The sequence below is a fragment of the Garra rufa genome, chromosome 15, assembly GCF_049309525.1.
Source record: "Garra rufa chromosome 15, GarRuf1.0, whole genome shotgun sequence".
In the NCBI taxonomy this organism is placed as follows: domain Eukaryota; kingdom Metazoa; phylum Chordata; class Actinopteri; order Cypriniformes; family Cyprinidae; genus Garra; species Garra rufa.
In genome coordinates, this window is record NC_133375.1 from 22,778,932 (window position 1) to 22,798,518 (window position 19,587).

At 42.9% G+C, this 19,587-nt stretch overlaps 1 protein-coding gene across 1 annotated transcript in view; it reads left to right on the forward strand.

Annotated features, from left to right (window-relative positions):
* tafa3b (TAFA chemokine like family member 3b) overlaps positions 1-19,587 on the forward strand; it is a 141,736-nt gene that overhangs the window by 111,308 nt on the left and 10,841 nt on the right. Inside the window, exon 3 of the mRNA XM_073819573.1 lies at positions 17,470-17,619. Within this exon, the coding sequence (XP_073675674.1) occupies positions 17,470-17,619 (150 nt within the window). The remainder of the gene's footprint in view (positions 1-17,469; positions 17,620-19,587) is intronic.

The window sequence follows — 19,587 nt, forward strand, 5'->3', positions numbered from 1 at the left end:
CCTACCGTGGCAATAGGAGCACAGATGATGCAGTCTCCATAGCGCTGCACTCTGTATTCACACACCTGGACAATACAAACACTTATGCACGAATGCTGTTTGTTGATTTCAGCTCAGCATTCAACACTGTCAGACCTTCTAAGTTAATCACCAAAATTGGAGACCTGGACATTAACACTTCACTCTGTAACTGGATTATGGACTTTCTAACCAACAGACCTCAGCATGTTAGGTCAGGCCACATCTGCTCCACTACCATCATACTGAACACTGGTGTACCACAGGGCTGTGTGCTGAGCCCCTTCCTCTACTCCCTTTTCACCCACGACTGCAGGCCTGTGTATGGATCTAACACCATCATCAAGTTTGCAGACGACACTACAGTGATCGGTCTCATCAGCAACAACGATGAGACTGCCTACAGGGAGGAGATCCAGCATCTGGCCACGTGGTGCACAGACAATAATCTGCTCCTTAACACCACCAAGACCAAGGAGCTCATTGTGGACTTCAGGAAGGGAAGAAGAGGTTCACACGAACCCATCCACATCAACGGGATGGCTGTTGAGCCTGTTTCATCCTTTAAGTTCCTGGGGACCCACATTTCGGAGGATCTATCCTGGACCACCAACACCTCCAGCCTGGTCAAGAAGGCTCACCAGCGCCTGTTCTTCTTGAGAACACTTAAGAAGAACCAGCTGTCCTCAGCTATCCTGGTGAACTTCTATCGCTGCACGATAGAAAGCATCCTTACGAACTGTGCCACAGTCTGGTACGGAAGCTGCTCTGTTGCGGAGCCTAAGGAACTGCAGTGGGTGGTGAAAACTGCCCAACGCATCATAGGGACTCCACTCCCATCCATTGAGGACATTCAGAAGAAACACTGTCTGCGTCGAGCACGCAGTATTCTTAAGGATTCCTCTCATCTCGCCCACAAACTGTTTTCTCTCCTGCCTTCTGGCAGGCGTTTCAGATGCCACAGGACAAGAACTAGCAGACTGAGGAACAGCTTCTTTCCCAGAGCTGTCTCCTTATTGAACTCTGACCCCCACTGACCCTTGGCCCCCACCCCCACACACTCCCCACTACCATTGCACTACTTAATATTCATTGCACTATGCTGTACATACCCAATTTGTAAATGCACATTTCCATTGCACATATACATACTGTAAATTTGTGATAAATCTATATCTATACATGTCAATTTGTAAATTCCTGCTTCAGTAAACAGTAACCTGTATATTATGTTCGTATCTACCTGCAATTTATATTATAGTTAATAGCAACCTGTATATTGTGTTCATCTATTTGTACATTCTAATTGTAGTTAATTATCATCTGTAAATTATGCTCACAGTACTTCATCTGTAAATATTATCCATAGTTCTCCCTGTACATATTCCCTATAAGTGCACTTATACCTTATACCTTTATCCTGCACTTGCTGCTTATTGCACTCCTGGTTAGACCTAAACTGCATTTCGTTGCCTTGTGCTTGTACATGTGTAATGACAATAAAGTTGAATCTAATCTAATCTAATCTAACATCTGAAGAACCTTTCTGTTTCACAAAATGTTGCTTATGGCAAAAGAAGGTTCCCCACGGCAGCTACACTCGTGGGGTTCGCAGCTCGATTTGCTGGAGGGAATGGAGACGGGTGAACCCCTATCTCCGCCCTCACTCAGCCAGTCGAGCGATCTTCTCCTGGACGCGGAAGCCCGCACTGCGGTTTCTTCCCCTCCAGAGTTGATCCCGGAGCTCTTGTTGTCTTCCTCCGAGGAGGTCGACCTTGCAGCTCCGGATAGTGAGCCACAACCGCCGCCCCGCTCGCCTCACTACGAGGAGCTTTTGGAGGTGCTGACAAACGCTGTGGCCAAGCTCAACATCGCTTGGCCCGCTGAAGAAAGTCGCAAAGCTTATGAGCCGCAGCGAAGCGCGCTAGATGAACGCTTCCTGCGGACACTGTCAGCACCTCCTAAGCGGAGCCTTCCCTTCTTCCCCGATCTACACAAAGAGCTTTCTAGATCGTGGGAGAAGCCGTACTCTTTCCGCCTATTCAACCCCGCTGAGAATTATGGAAACATCGCGGGCGCGGAGGAGTGCGGATATAGGACGATGCCACGGGTTGAGCAGACGCTTGCGGGCTATCTGTCCCCCGGCTCGGCATCGTCCTTGAAGGCCCCGCCCTTGCCCACTAAGCCATTAAAAGTTACATCAGGCTTGATGGGCAAGGCGTACATGGCAGCAGGTCAGGCTGGCGCTTGCCTTCACACTATGGCAGTGCTACAAGCCTATCAAGCCGACCTGCTGAAGGAGTTGAGCGATGGTGAGGAAGTGAATGTGTCAGAGATGCAACGTACTGCAGATCTCGCTCTCCGCGCCACCAAGGAGACCGCCTGTGCTGTGGGCCGGTCTATGGCAGCCCTGGTGGCAGCGGAGAGGCATCTCTGGCTGACCCTGTCCGAAGTCAAAGAGAAGGACAGGGTCACACTCCTGGACGCCCTCTTGCAGCCATCCGGCCTCTTCGGTGCCTCGGTCGATACAGTTGTCGCCAGGCACCAGGAGACCCGTAGACAGGCCGCAGCGTTCAGGACCTTCCTCCCTCGCCGTGTCTACTCCTCTGGGGCTGCTGGACGGGAGCAGCCCCAGCCGTGCACAAGCTCCTCGTATCGTGAGGCACAGAAACAGAGCGTTGCCACCCGTACCCCTCCGGCCCAGCCTAGGGGGCGGGGACGGCGACGCTCTAGGCCGAGGGCTCCTGACAGAAGGCCCGACCTGAGGGTCATCCTTCAGTCAAGGAAGTCCTCGGCTAAACGGCCCTGACGGTTGTGGCTCAGGGCCGTTGAGGGCAGCCCCTCGCGAGCGGGTTTGCACCGTACCCCCAGGTACGGGTTTCAAACCCCCTCAAGGCCCTCAGGAGATGAGTCAGCTAACCCTGCCAGTGTTACAGGGCGCGGCAATCTCCCGCGAACATCCTCTAGCAGTCCCGCCCGGAAACGTAGCGGCCCTGGAGAGTTCGCAACCCCTGCGGGGGCTCTCAGAGGAGCTAGCACAGGAGTATCCTGCCAGTTCGCTGTTACAGGCCTCCGAGTTAGTTCCTCGAGTAAATCCAGACACCAGTCTCGAGAGGCTGGTGCCCCTAGTAAACTTTCTGGCAGCGTGGAAACTACTGCCAAATGTTTCAAAGTGGGTCCTGCGTACTGTAGAGAAAGGTTATGCTATCCAGTTCGGCACCAAGCCGCCACCTTTCAGCGGGGTATTTCCAACATTAGTAAGCCCCGAGCAGGGTCTGGTAATGGAACAAGAAGTAGATACTCTTCTGAGGAAGGAGGCCATCGAGGTGGTCCCTCCTCAAGACAGGGAATCCGGGTTCTACAGCCGTTACTTCATTGTTCCGAAGAAGGATGGGGGGCTTCGGCCCATCTTAGATCTCAGGCTGCTAAATCGCTCAGTCAGAAAACTGAGGTTCAAAATGCTCACTATCAGGCAGGTCGTGTCTCAAATCAGGTCCGAGGACTGGTTTGTCACGATAGATCTAAAAGACGCTTATTTTCACGTCTCCATCCTTCTTCAGCACAGGAAGTTTCTCAGGTTTGCTTTCAGGGGCGAAGCGTACCAATACAGAGTACTTCCGTTCGGCCTAGCTCTCTCACCCCGAACTTTTACGAAGTGTGTGGATGCTGCGCTGGCTCCATTGCGACTCCTGGGCATCCGCATACTCAATTATATAGACGACTGGCTCATCCTAGCCAGCTCAGAGCAGTTAGCGGTTCAGCATCGAGGTGTTGTTCTCGTTCACATGCAGAAGTTGGGGTTGAGACTCAACGCCAAGAAGAGCGTCCTCTGCCCATTACAGAGGACTACTTATCTGGGCGTGGTATGGGATTCATCCACGATGCGGGCACGATTGTCACCTGCTCGGATCGAGTCCATACTCACTGCAGTAAATGCGGTCAAGCTAGGCCAGTCACTCACTGTCAAACAGTTCCAAGTACTGTTAGGTCTTATGGCAGCCGCCTCCAACGTGATACCTTTTGGACTGCTGCATATGAGACCACTACAGTGGTGGCTCAAAACCAGGGGGTTCTCCCCGAGGGGAAACCCATTCCGCAAGATCAAGGTCACGCGGCGCTGCCTACGTGCCTTGGTCATGTGGAAGAAACCCTGGTTTCTCTCTCAGGGACCGGTTTTGGGGATGCCATGTTGCCGCGTCACGCTAGCGACAGATGCGTCCCTTACCGGATGGGGAGCGGTCATGAGTGGCCGCTCAGCCCAAGGCCTGTGGAGCCCTCACCACCTCTCATGGCACATAAACTGCCTAGAGATGCTGGCGGTGTTCCAGGCCCTGAGGAGTTTTCTACCAGACCTAAGAAACCGTCATGTCCTCATCCGTACAGACAGCACAGCGGTAGTTTATTATATAAACCATCAAGGAGGGATCCGCTCACGCCCCTTATTCAAGCTGGCGTACCGGATCCTCCTGTGGTCTCAAGGAAAACTCCTCTCCCTGAGAGCAGTCCACATTCCTGGACATCTGAATGTGGGAGCAGACGTCCTGTCAAGGCAGGGGCTGAGGCCCGGGGAATGGATGCTTCACCCAGAGGTGGTGAAGCAGATCTGGAGAATATTTGGCCAGGCACAGGTGGACCTGTTTGCGACTCGAGAGACATCGCACTGTCCCCTCTGGTACTCTCTAGTTCCTCCAGCTCCACTGGGGCTGGACGCCATGGCACAGACGTGGCCGAGGCTGCGTCTGTACGCCTTTCCCCCGATCGCTCTGCTCCCGGGAGTTCTGGAACGGGTCCGTCGGTTTTTAAGTGCGGCTGCTACTCGTAGCCCCGTACTGGCCGGCCCGAGTGTGGTTCTCGGACCTGGTATCTCTCCTCGACGGCTCTCCATGGGAGATTCCCGTCAGGAGGGACCTCCTGTCTCAGGCTGGGGGCGCATTCTGCCATCCCCAACCAGAGAAGTTGAGGTTATGGGTGTGGCCCCTGAGGGGGCGCAACTCATAGGAGCGGGTCTCCCTACTGAGGTGGTTGAGACCCTTCTCCAATCCAGAGCTCCCTCTACGAGGAAACTGTATGGCCTCAAGTGGAACTTGTTTGCGAGATGGTGCCACGAGCGCCACTTAGACCCAGTCAACTGCCCGGTCGGTACAGTTCTGGAGTTCCTACAGTCGCGCCTTTCCGCAGGGCTAGCTCACTCCACCTTGAAGGTTTACGTGGCGGCCATAAGTGCCTACCACGCCCCTCTAGGTGGCCTCTCAGTGGGCAGAGAGCCCTTGGTCATTCGGTTCCTCCGTGGTGCACTCAGGTTGAGGCCTCGAGTGACACCCAGGGTCCCCACGTGGGACCTCGCTGTGGTGCTAGAAGCTCTATGTGAGCCCCCATTTGAGCCCATAGAGGAGTCTACAGATCGCATCCTCACAATAAAAACAGCGCTTCTGTTAGCACTCACCTCCCTTAAGAGAGTATGAATGAATGATGCATTTATATAGCGCTTTCAGTGTGTATTGCCATACACCCAAAGCGCTTTACAATCATATGGGGGAACTCTCCTCAACCACCACCAGTGTGCAGCATCCACTTGGATGATGCGACGGCAGCCACAGTACAACGGCGCCAGTGCGCTCACCACACACCAACTACAGGTGGAGAGGAGAGAGTGATGGAGCCAATTCAATGAATGGGGATTATTAGGAGGCCATGATTGACTAGGGCCAGTGGAGGGAATTTGGCCAGGACACCGGGGTTTCACCCCTACTCTTTTACGAGAAGTGCCATGGGATTTTTTGTGACCACAGAGAGTCAGGGCCTCGGTTTAACGTCTCATCCGAAAGACGGTGCTTTTTTCAGTATAGTGTCCCCGTCACTATACTGGGGCATTAGGACTCACATAGACCTCAGGGTGAGCACCCCCTGCTGGCCTCACTAACACCTCTTCCAACAGCAACCTAGTTTTCCCAGGAGGTCTCCCATCCAGGTACTGACCAGGCTCAGCCCTGCTTAGCTTCAGTGAGCAACCGGTCTTGGGCTGCAGGGTGATATGGCAGAGTAGGCGACCTGCAGGCCCTTTCAGTGGCCCCGTCTCATTTAGAGTTTGCCCCAGGGATGGCCAAAAGCCTTTCTGTATCCCAGGGTCGGGTACGTCCCGAAGGTCCCCTCCCTAGCACCGCAGCCGATAACGCTGCAAGCGTTTTATCCCCCTCCATACGTGGAGCAGAGTCACAGGAAGTTAAACTGCATGTGCCCAGTCAGAGCTTTAGACGCATACGTCCACAGAGCTGCCACGTGGCGTAAAACAGAGCAACTGTTCGTCTGTTACGGCCCCCCTAAGAGGGGGAGCCCGGCTTCAAAGCCCACCATTAGTAGATGGATCATTGATGCCATAACTACTGCTTACGAGTCCTCTGATCTCCCTTCTCCATTGGGACTCAAGGCTCACTCCACTCGAGGTATGAGTGCCTCGAGAGCTCTGACGGCAGGTGTCCCCATACAGGACATCTGCAATGCTGCGGGTTGGTCCTCGCCCCTGACATTCGTCAGGTATTATGAGCTTGACCTCAGAGCTGCTCTAGGCTCTGCTGTACTCTCGGCCTAGTGCGCTAGGCCTAGAGAGGCAGCCACCTCCCTAGCCAGGAGAAGACTTCTCAAGGCGCATTCCTTCTGCGGAAGGAAGAGAAGTTAGTTTCGACAAACTAAGAGATCTGCAAAACAAACAAATACTTAGCCTGTTGTCTGTGGAAAACTAGACAAAGGCTCTTACTCTCGTGTTCTGATGCTGTTTCAGACCGAGCTTTCAGTCCCTCTTGTCATGGCTGAAACCCCAGACAAAGGACTAAGACTCCTCGTGTGCCCGAGGGCCGAGGGGTGCCTCCTGCACTGGCTGGCGAACCAGGCGGAGGTCTCTATTCTCGTGTACCTGCGGGCCAAGAACCTTACAGCCCTCTTGTCCGCGGAATGCTAGACAATGGCTTACTTGTCCTCGTGTTCTGACGCATGATGCTATCAGACCGAGTGTAATGCGGTCCCTCTGGTTCCGGAAACTACCTGACCAAGGACTAAGACTCCTCGTCTGCCCTAGAACAAGACTGAGGAGTGCCTCATGCACTGGCTGGCTACCAGGCAGAGGCCCCTACTGTCTTCCCCGTGAGCCCAAGGGCCGGGGATTGCAGTGCCCTCTTGTCCACGGAATGCCGACAATGGCCTTATCTCTCGCGTCCTGGCGTAGCACAGGCCGAGCCTTGGATCCCTCTTGCTCTGGCTGCACCCCCAGGCAAAGGATCACCCACTCCTCGTGTACCCTAGGGCCGAGGAGCCTGGAGGTCAAGCTCACCATCCTCGTGGGTCTACGGATCGGGGACTACACACACCATCTGTCCGCCGAGTGCTAGACAGTGGTCATTCGGTCCCTCTTGCTCTGGCTACTCCCAGACAAAGGACTAAGACTCTGCGTGTGCCTGAGGGCCGCGGAGTACCTCTCGCTCTGGCTGGCGACCAGACAGAGGAAGACTACCATTCCTCGTGTGCCTAGGGCCGAGGACTACAGGGCCTCTTGTCCGCGTAATGCTAGACAAATGCTCTTTACCTTTCCACCTGCTGGCACAGACACTGCGCAGGGTTCGGAAATTATGGGGACGTAGGTAGTCTCATTCCCCATAGCGTTCCTGACGCGGCTCGAGTTCCCGGAAGGGAACGTCTCGGGTTACTATTGTAACCTTAGTTCCCTGAGGGAACGAGACGCCGCGTCTCGGACCATAATTCCCGCCCCCTGCGGCGCTCGCTTCATGCTAGAGCTGCCGCGGGCTTCAAACGCACGTGCTTTATACTTCCTGGTCGGTGACGTCACCGCGCCTGTGACGTCACCCCCGTCGTTCATTGGTTGCAAGACATGATTCAGAGTGCGGCCCGCCAATGGCGTTCCCCATAGCGTTCCTGACGCGGCGTCTCGTTCCCTCAGGGAACTAAGGTTACAATAGTAACCCGAGACATTCTTCAGATCATAAAAAGGTGAGAAAGAGATGGTTCTTTAAAGAACCTTTGACTGAATGGTTCTTTATGGAACTAAAAATGGTTCTTTGAAGCACCTTTTGAAGTGTAGTTGAAATCTATAGGTTAATTAAAAATCAACGGACATAAGAGACATAAGAATCCAAACCAGTTGCAAAATCAGAAAGTATTGATTAGATGAAAACTATAAGGGGGGGATACAACTGAAAAACAAGTCCAAAACACAACACATGGTTTTGCGCCCTCACATTTCTAGCTCTTGTTAAGACATTATTTCTCACTGCCTCAGTGCAGTTTTTATTTTTAAATGTGCAAGTCTGTACTGCTGAGAAATAAAATTAAGAATGTGCTTTCAAACTACAGAAAGAGCGATAAAAACCAATTACCTTCAGCAATGCGTCTCTTTATACATCTGGTCTTATGAACATTCAAACAGGTTAATGGTATATAAGAACATGTGTCTGCATTCACTGCATTGTTTTATTATACCTGCCGGGAATCTGCTTACAGTGTATTGCAGTGCAGTGAACAAACAATTGAGCGCACAATGACTACTAACCAGTGTTGTGCAAGTTACTTCCAAAACGTAATACATTATATATTACTAGTTACTGTCTTTTAATTGTAATTAGTTATATTACAATATTACTGTCTCTAAATTGTAATGCGTTACACTACTTTTAAGTTACTGTTGAGTTACTTTCATCAAAATATCCACAGATTATTAAATGCCAAAAAAAAGTTTATAGCTGCTCATTATACATTAAGTTTAGGATAGCTAGCATAAAAATATAAAAACATATTTAGGTAGGCCTACCGGTATGTCTATTAATGTTACGTTGTAGTTTAGGTTAAACACAGATAAGCACAAAACTCATTAATACTTTCAGAAATAACACCGGTAAATAAAGCGAAGTGTTATAATGCTGCCTTCATGTGATATGGGAAAGATGATGCTTTCCACTTGTGAAGTGGAAATTACCAGTGTGTCGTGTTCAGGTGCTTTTGTTGTCGTAGTGAAGAGAAACATGGCGGACTCGGAATTTGTCCTCACATGCTATTTGGGTAAAAGTTTTAAAACGGTTATAAACTCCCTAATACATCTGCTACAGAAAGAAAAGGATGCATCAAAACGCAAACGATAAATGATAGGCTGTATATCTTATTGATCATGAATAGTGTAGTTTTTTTTAAAGACAATACTAACTAATGGTTCTGTTTTAGCTAGCCTACAGTATATAAGTTTTTATATAAGCCTATATACGTATATATATATTATATAGCCTATATAAGTTTTTTTTACTTTTAACATCATGGAATGTTTACCATTCAGTATAGTTCCGTTGCTGTCCGCCATGTTGAAAGGTCAAAGTTTATCCCATCTCGGCAACTCGGGTATCATAAAAAATTTCGAGCTTTCCAGTGGAAATTACAACGTGAGTGGGTGTTCATGTGCAATTTAGATGTCGGATTTTGGTATTTACCATAATTACGATAGCACATGAAGGCAGCATACTGTACAATCATTAAACACAATGAATAGCCTATAGGCTATTTTAAATGGTTTTCAGAACAAAACAAGAATGAAGAATACAAGTTGCTAAACAAGCCAAAACGAATGAGGGTAAAAGCGAAACTAAAAACAAACGGTGTTGTTCTCGTGCAGCCTACCTCTCTCATTCTGCATCAATCCAATTAAATGTGTCCATATTCGTGATGTATTTGAATGCTAAACTATTATGTAAACCAGGATTTGTACTTAACGCGCTTATAAAACATCCTCCTCACATGAGCAAATATGTTTGGCTCGAGCTCAGGCTGACGGCACGGATACTATGCAGTACGCACTATTTCATTTGACCAGTGACTGTATTTTATTCTTATAATTAACAGACTCAACTTTTGCAACGCTGTGTGTGCGTGAGGCGCCAATCGAATAGCGGATAACTCCGTCATTTTTGGTCATACAGATCATTTATAACTGCAGTGTGTTTACTTTTATTTCTGTCATCTTGGTTTCCTTTCCGTGAACTTTCGTAGAGCGCCACTCCACACAAAAGTGAACCAAACTCAGCAGCATATGTCACTCAGTCTTTTCGTTTTGAAAATCAGATATATTTCGCGTATTCATCCATTTTATATGCGGACTATGATTTAATAAAAACAGATTTAGTCATTTTTAGCTTAATTTTTGTTGCTTATGCGCTCGTCCGTCATTTTTTCTCTTCTCCGACTCCGCAGCTCTCATCATTAGTTTAGTGTTACTGGCACCAGTCTAGATGTTTCTATGATTTAATAAAAACAGATATAGTCATTTTTAGCTTAATTTTTGTTGCTTATGCGCTCGTCCGTCATTTTTTCTCTTCTCCGACTCCGCAGCTCTCATCATTAGTTTAGTGTTACTGGCACCAGTCTAGATGTTTCTAGGAGTTACTCGTGCTGTTTCTCCATAACGGGAGTGCGTCCATCTCATAAATGTAGAATCCGTCTCTGCAGTCATCTCAACCATCGAATTCCAGTAACAGGAAGACAAAATATTTTACTTGTGGACTTTTAATTCACAAATTAATGTTGAGTTAAAATATGTTGATGTAACTTGCGTTACTGAGATTGTAACGAGTAATATTATTACCCAAATTGTATTAGTAATGCGTTATATTACCACGTTACAGCAAAAAGTAATAAACTACTGTAACATATTACTTTTGTAATGCGTTACTCCCAACACTGCTACTAACACACACACATGCACGCACACACACACACACACACACACACACACACACACACACACACACACACACACACACACACACACACACACACACACACACAAGCATAGTGAATTCAGTGATATATTAAAGCCATCCAAAAGATCGATAGCGGAATGAAAGCTTAAGACCTGCTAGTATAACTTCAACAACAGCTTTGTGCTCTTCTCACTACACATCTCTGTTGGTATAATATCTCTTTCATATTTGTTTTATTTCCTCTTCCTTTCTCCCACTGTCTCTCGATCTGTAGGATATGAAGTATAATTTAATACAGAGTTATAGATATTGTCAATCTCCTGAAGATCTTCCTTCCTCCAGAGCTTAGATCCAGCACTGCAATACCACACACAATTTTCACCTGAATTTATTTACTGGACACATTTTATGATAAATTTAAAAACTTCAAAACAGTGTTTTAAGTCAATTATTGGTCTATATTTCAAGCTGTTTCTGCTGGTTTTGCATGAACCTCCTAAAAGCATCTGTGCCCCTGTTTATAAAACGATTTCACTCATCTTTGTGCATGTGTATACAAATATGATTATGCATTTGAGGGCTCTTCTTCTTAAAAGCCGATTTTAAAGCTATGCCACAGGGGATGTGCCTTCAGAGACATAATGACTGTCAGTTTCCCTACAGACATTTGGGGTCTTTGAACGAGAAACTGTTTGATATATCAGTGTGGGATTGTATAATTATGCAGATAAACTGGCTCTTGAAGGCTGTGTGTTTTGTGTTGGCATATCAAACACCATCGTCATCATAATGACCACCAGCAATTACAGTAATGTGTTGTGATATGGTATTCAGAATTTAAATAAGAAAGCCTTTTACATTCTAATTCCCAAATGTGAAATTACCTTTAATAGACCTTAGTCAGGATAGCGCCATATTTAATTTTTGTTTTTGCTGTGAGGGATAAAAGTACAATGCGTTTAATGGATGTTTTTTCTATTATCAATAGATTAAAAGTTAGTCTGTATTTGTTTTTTTGTATTTGTTAAAGCTTCACTGTGATGCTTTTGTTGCTTTGGGCAGGAAATAAACTTCGAGATCTCAAAAGAGCCCAAGACAGACAGACAAGAGAGTTTCTGGAGACTAAGTGAGCTGTCTTGGTAAATCCGGCAAACACCATGAAGATATCATTAACATACTGAGCAATTAACAGACATCTCTTGTGGCTAGTAAGGTGCAGAATACAAATCTTTTTCCTTCCATCCTGATGATTTCTGATGCTTCAAGCCGGTCTCCCTGCCGTCTTGCGGTCCCGCGATACAGGAAAGCCGTCGCCCCTCTCATTCCGATTACACAAATATTTGCATTTGGCATTTACAGCTGATTTGGGCGGCACTCCCTCTGAGCTCCGCAATGTTTCCCTCACAAATTGAAGGTTTTCTGTCTGTAATGACTGAGTAATATAATTCACCCTACTGAGAGGATCCAACACTCACAATATTTACATCTTGACATTTCAATCAGCAGAGTTTGATAAGTTGGTATTAAAACAATCAGAGGGGAAAGCACACAGAAACATCTCAGCCTCACTGTAAAGCAGATTCAAAGCTAAAAGAGGAAACATTAGGAAATATTGAAAATAATGCATTTAATATTATTACATATTTTTTTTAAATGTTACATATGTACAGTGAGGTCAATAAGTATTTGATCACCCTGTGATTTTGCAAGTTCTCTTACTTAGAAATCATGGAGGGGTCTACAATTTTCAGCATCGGTGCATTTCCACTGTGAGAGACAGAATCTAAAAATAAAAATCCGGAAATCACATTGTATGATTTTTTAACAATTTATTGTTGTAGCTCTGATTTGAGGATTTAGATTCCTGGTATCTGGCAACCACAAACATTAAAGCTCATGTAGTAGAGAAATTTATTTTATTTTATTTTTTCTCAAAACTATAATCGCAATAATTGTTGATTTGTGAATTTGAACTCTTGATATCTGGCAACCGCACACATGAAAGCTCATGTACAGCATTCCACAATAATATTTAGTCCCCCTTTTCAAGCAATAACACAAATAAAAAGAGATTTTAAAATAGATTTTAGTCTTGTTTTTATCGTCAATGATATTGCATGTTGATATAGTCACAGTGTCACCTTGTCATCATCTCTTTTTAGTCATGGGAAAAAAGCTTGTCAACCAACACTTTCGCTACAGTTTTCGCTATAACTGTATTAAGACAGCTAGATAGATAAATGAAAAACTGACAAATACAAGATTGAAAGATAAAAATGAAAACCCGGGACTAGGGAAAGGGAGAGGAAGGAGAAAGTGAGAGTTGAGAAAGCGAGAAATGAAGACAAAGAAAGAATAAAGAAACATAACTCCCCTAGGACAAACACACACTCCCAGACCCCCTGACCCGAACTCCTCTCGGGCGCTGTTTGACAGTATGTGTGTGAGAACACCGCCTGCGTTCAAATCTTCAGGGGCCATATTGTGGAATCCCATCATGTTGGGAACACAGAAATGAAATGCCCTGTCAGTGCAGTTAGTGAGATGCATGATGAGAAAGAATATGGTTGAAAGAATCGTTTCTCAGCTGAGAAGTCGATCTCTCAGGACGGTTGACATTTTCACATTTTGCACACACACACATACAGCACAGGCTGTTGACCAGCAGCATCAGCCCCCATTTTGACCCAGTCAGGATGGATTAATCTGATGTGAGGTAATGTGTGCGGAGATTGAATTGATTGGCTGTTTCACCCTGCGCTGCCCATCCACTGAAGGACAGAGCCATTCCAAAAGCAACATAAAGCATGCTCTGTTCTGAAGGATATTTCATTCCAGCACTCACAAGAATTTCCTCTTCCAACTAGCTAAAGGTCATTCCATTCTAACACTGTTGTAACATTTGATCATGTTGGCTGTTTCATCTTAGTCCTTTACAACAGAGTGCTTCCATTGCTTAGCCTATTCCTCATGTTCTGTTGCCGGTCAAGGTTTGTTCACATAAGGTCTGATGCAATTAAATGGCACAAATGCATAGAAAAAATCTGCGCTGAAACTATTCACACCAAGTTCAATTTAGAATTTTTGTACAACTGTATTTGTTTAATTAATTTATTTTTTTAATCAGCATTTATGTTGTTTTGTAAGTAAAAGATCCTTAAAAAAAGATATACTATGCAAATAAAAAATGAAGTAATACAAAAGTAAAATAAATAAAAATTACTTGTTTTTATACATCTTGAAAGAAGAATTACAATGTAATTTTTTAGATTAGTTGATTCAAAATACAGCAAAAACAGTAACATTCTGACATAATTTTACTATTAATTTTACTAACTGTTTTCTATTTGAATATATTTTAAAATGTAATTTATTCCTGTGATTTCAAAGCTGAATTTTAGCACCATTACTCCAGTCACATGTCCTTCAGAAACCATTCTAATATTCGGATAATATATTTTTTCCAGTTTTATTGATGAATAGAAAGTTCAGAAAAACAGCATTTATCTGAAATAGAAATCTTTTGTAACATTATAAATGTCTTTATCATCACTTTTGATCAATTTAAAGCAGGGGTTCCCAACCTTTTTTACTCCGGGGCCCCCCTCCTTCTCCGGACAATTTTGCAAGGCCCCCCTATGCCTGACATGTCCTCTTATACTGTACTTCCGCAGTAAAGAAAAAGTATTTATTTTGAAACCTTTTTTATTAACCAAAACATTTGTTTTGCCTTATTATTCTTCTACTGCATGTTATAAAAAAAACTCAAAATTCAAACTTTAAATTAAAACTTAAAATATACCTTATAATCTTTAGAAAACCTCTGCTCAATTCTAACTTTTAAAATTATTTTACTTCAGACATTCTTTACAACTTCAGAGTACTTTTTCTTAAATAAGTGAACCTGCCGTATAACAGGGAGATACCAAAAGACCACTAAACCTATCCCTTTGAACTTGACTGACTGAATATCTACTGTTTGTATCCATTAAAAACTAATACACAAATTCAAAATACAGCAAATGCATTCTAATTCTGTTGAAACACATCGATGTGAAGGTTTGGGATCAGTGAACTCTGTCAGTGCGTGCCTGATGCTTATAAACACCGAGCCTCACTCCTCTTCTATGGGCGAGCATCCATTATAAAACACTCACAGGGCAATAATTTGGACAACTAGGCAAATGTTTGAAATTTCACGCAAAAATAAGATAGGGATCAGAGCCCTGAGAGCGCGCATAGTTTGTGAATCAATAGCGGACTTGCGTGTCTCATGTACGACTTTGACATACACGAGTGTTATACATTAGGCACGCGCAAGTTCGTTATTATGACACTAATCATTTTTACCTTTACATTAGAGCGACGGTTTGCTTCATGCATGCAGCTGAGAGATGAAACAGTAGTTTGCGTACAGCGTTTGGAAGTTTTGAGCCGCCATTTAGTCTGTATTTAACAGTGCGATGAGGCTTGCTGCGCCAAGTCTGAAGCAATCAATCACAGAACACGAGAGAGGCTGTGCTTTTATTATTTTCATTTAGCATATTAATAATGAAATTAAACAATTATAGGATAATATTTAAATTATTTTTAAGATATCTCGCGGCCCCCCTGGAGGATCACTGAGGCCCCCTAGTGGGTCGCGACCCCCCGGTTGGGAACCGCTGATTTAAAGCATCCTTGCTAAATAGTGTATACTTTTACAACAGCTTTTTATTTCAGATATATGCTGATTATTCTATTTATCAAAGAATCCTGAAGAAAATGCACTCTGTTTTAAGTATTGATAATAATAATAATAAATGTTTCTTGAACAGCAAATCAGCATATTAGAATGATTTCTGAAGTATCATGTGACACTGAATACTGCAGTAATGATGCTGAAAAAGTAGCTTTGATCACAGAAATAAATTACATTTTAAAATGTACTCAAATAGAGAACAGTTATTCTAAATAGTAAAAATATTCAGGCTTGGTAAGCAAAATAGACTTCTTAAAAAAAAAAAAAAAAACGTAAAATCTGTTCAAAAACTAATGTTAAAAACACCAATTCCATCTCTCTGCATTTGCATGTTTATTATTAGTTATAGAGGAAGTCCAGCAACAGAAAGTGTCCATATCCAAAACCTTCATATAAACTGATTGGAACAAACAGCTTGCTTTTGAAAAGCAAGTTTTTTTTAAAGCCAAAAACTAAGGCACAACTTGCTTTCAAGACCAATAAATCTGGAACAAGCGAGTGAGATTTGGATTTGGAGGGCCCAGCACAGATTTAGAGGTTTTATTTTGGGTGATATAAAAAAAAAGTGCCCCAAAGCTGCAGTATCGATCCATGTGCAAGTCCATATAACTGTCCCTGTACTAAAACTCCCTCCACAAACAGGGATCAGAAACTTTATACCACCTAGCAGTTAGAAGAGTATCCCCCATAAACACGGCGGCTGATGCTAAAACCCGCTCTAGCCATTAAGCAGCATGTTCAAAAGCTCCGACTAAATTTCAGCTGGAGCCTCTGGTGTTTGTAGGGTGAAACCCACTAAGCTATACTGATCCACAATAAACTGTTTTGAATGCCTTAGACAAGGTGGGTGGATTGAGAAAGATCAAGAGCGATCTTTGAAAAAATGAATTCAGACGTTTGTTTTCTACTCATTATCAGCGTTTTTCTCTTTTCTCTAATAGAACTCTGTGTTTTTCTGTCTCGCGGTTTCGGTTTTAGCGTTTCAAAGGCATGTCTACAAATTTCAAACACTCAGAAAGAGAAAAACACTTTTCATTGACGGTGATATTGAGATAGTGAGATGGTGAAGATCTCTGCTAGAATTTCAATCATTTTGACGGCCTAGCAAGTAGCCGTCGGGCACCCAGAGCGGTTCTGTTATTAATTTTTTGGTTATGTCTTCTTTTCATCTCTGTGACCCTCAGAGCTTTAATTAAAGTTCTCAAAAATACTGGCCGAAGCTTGTATGTTTCCTGCATAAGAGAAACAGGCCTAGATAAAGTATTGCTATAAAATAGTTATATATTATTGCTATCAGTTAACATTTTAATTTATGTCAAATAGTTATATAAAGAACAATATGATAAATAATTACCGCAATTAATGCCTCTTGACCTGTATGCAAATTCTATAATAAACAATAATCTTACAGTACTTTTTTTTGATTATTGTAGTATTTCAGTCTTTCAAATGTACTTTAAAATGTCACGTTAATTCAGTGTATTACCATTTCTTTGTAATCAATTGAATACATTTCTGAGTGAAAATTGTTTCTACATCAGTATTTTTCAGTGACTACAACCATACAAGTTAAACTAATTTTAACTTACAAGACATCTTAAAAGCATCATGCTCATGATGCAGGATACTAAAAAACACTGAAAAAAAGTGAAACACTGAAATATGTACTTCAAAAAAGTAATTAAATTGAAATAAAATCGAAAAATAAAATAAAATCTGTTTTTATTAAATTAATAAAATATTTGCTAAATTTATTCAATGAATCATATTAAAATTAACAACCCAACTATAAATAGTGCATAAAATGAAGCTGTATAGCATAACAGCAGGACAATATGTGCATTTGGTAACAGACTGTGGTGCAATGACTGACTGCAGGTGTGCCTGTGTAAATGAGATGCTGACTGCAATGTCATTCAGAGACAAATGTTCTTATGAAATGTGTGTGTGTGCTTTTTGTTGCAGTGCACGTGAAGGCTGGCACATGTGAGGTGATTGCAGCCCACCGCTGCTGTAACAGAAATAAGATTGAAGAGCGATCACAGACGGTTAAGTGTTCCTGCTTTCCAGGACAAGTCGCTGGAACAACAGGGGCTGCGCCCTCCTGTGTGGATGGTAAAACAGACCTTTAATTCTTTTCAATTCTTTTCAGGCAAATAGATTTTAATAATAGCTTAATTCTCATAAAGTGTTTGTGCTGAAAATAATAATAATGACTTAAAGGAGACATCGGATGCTCATTATCCATAAGTTGATATGATTCTTTAGGGTCTTCATGAAGTGTCTACAACATACTTTGGTTAACCCATAAATGCATACCTCGGGTCCTTAGCGACCCGGGACGTCATTCACTACCCTCTCCCTCCTTCATTTTTTCAAGTTTGACATCAACTTTCTTAGTATTCCTCAAGCTATTTATTATAAACAATATAATAAAAAAAATATCCAATAATATATAAATGTCACTGTTATTTGATGGTGGATGTGGTGAATAAGCTGCCAGTGATCAAAATATTGACTTTGAATTTATTGAAAACGTTAGCTTTGATAATGTGGTTGAATATCAGCCAGATGCTAAATGTACTGTGCAAATGCACTTTGAGGATGAAGGCGATGGTAAAATCATTTGCTCAAATTGAATCCTTCTAAGTTTCAAAAGGTACGGTGGCCGAGAAGTGCAAAACACAACAACAAATCGCAACACAAAAAACAAATCTGAAAACCAAATAACAAATCCAGAATCAAAATTGCAAATTAGAAAACGCAATATCAAATCTAAAAACAAAACGGCAAACCATAAAACACAATAACAACTCTGGAAACAAAATAGCAGGTCGGAAACCACAACGACAAACAAGAAAACAAAACGACAAGTCAGAAAACACAACCACAAATCAGTCAAACCGGAAGTTTGAGTCAAGTTTTAAATAAAACAAATATTGAAACTCGTTGGTCATTTTTGAACGTGATGCTATTGGTCTAATAGGATTCAATGATCTATAACAAAGTGTAGTTAACACAATATATCAGTGAATGTTTTTTAATAAAGTTCAAACAGTTTTAACTCAATCAGATTTAAGTATTTGTGAGGCTCACTGCTGCTTAAAGGTTTAGTTCACCCAAAAATTTAAATTCTGTCATTAATTATCTACAAATGAAGATATTTTGGATTTAATCCAAGAGCTTTCTGATCCTCCCATAGATAAATCTTTGAATAAAGTTATTTTTGTTTACTGTGCACACAGAAGTATTCACATTGACTTATTTTGACTATGTTTTTGGTTCCTTTCTGGGCATTGAAAATGCATATCCAGTAAATATAGGAGGATCAGAAAGCTCTTTGATTAAATCCAAATGATCTTCATTTGTGTTCTGAAGATAAACAAAGGTCTTATGGGTTTTGAACAACATTAGGGTGAGTTATTAATGACAGAATTTTCATTTTTTGGTGAACTAACCTTTTAAGATCACCTGAAATCACTCAACAGTTCTTCTTCAGAAATATTAGCATGTAGCACCGATATTGATTCTTCATGGTCGATTTTGATTGCCTAAAAACAAAACGGCAAACCATAAAACACAATAACAACTCTGGAAACTAAATAGCAGGTCGGAAACCACAACGACAAACAAGAAAACAAAACGACAAGTCAGAAAACACAACCACAAATCAGTCAAACCGGAAGTTTGAGTCAAGTTTTAAATAAAACAAATATTGAAACTCGTTGGTCATTTTTGAACGTGATGCTATTGGTCTAATAGGATTCAATGATCTATGCTAAGCTATGCTAAAAGTGATATCACCAGAACAGGAGAACGGCTGAATGGATTTCAAAATGGTAAAACTCAACTTATTAACTCGGGGGGAGTTGGAGAATGAGCCTATTTCCAAAAAAAAGTGGAGTGTTCCTTTAAGTCGCTGGGGTATATTTGTAGTAATAGCCAAAAATACATAGTATGGGTCAAAATTATTGATTTTTCTTTTATGCCAAAAATCATTAGGAAATTAAGTAAAGATCATTTTCCATGAAGATTTTTTGTAAAATTCCTACTGCAAACATATCAAAATGTAATTTTTGATTA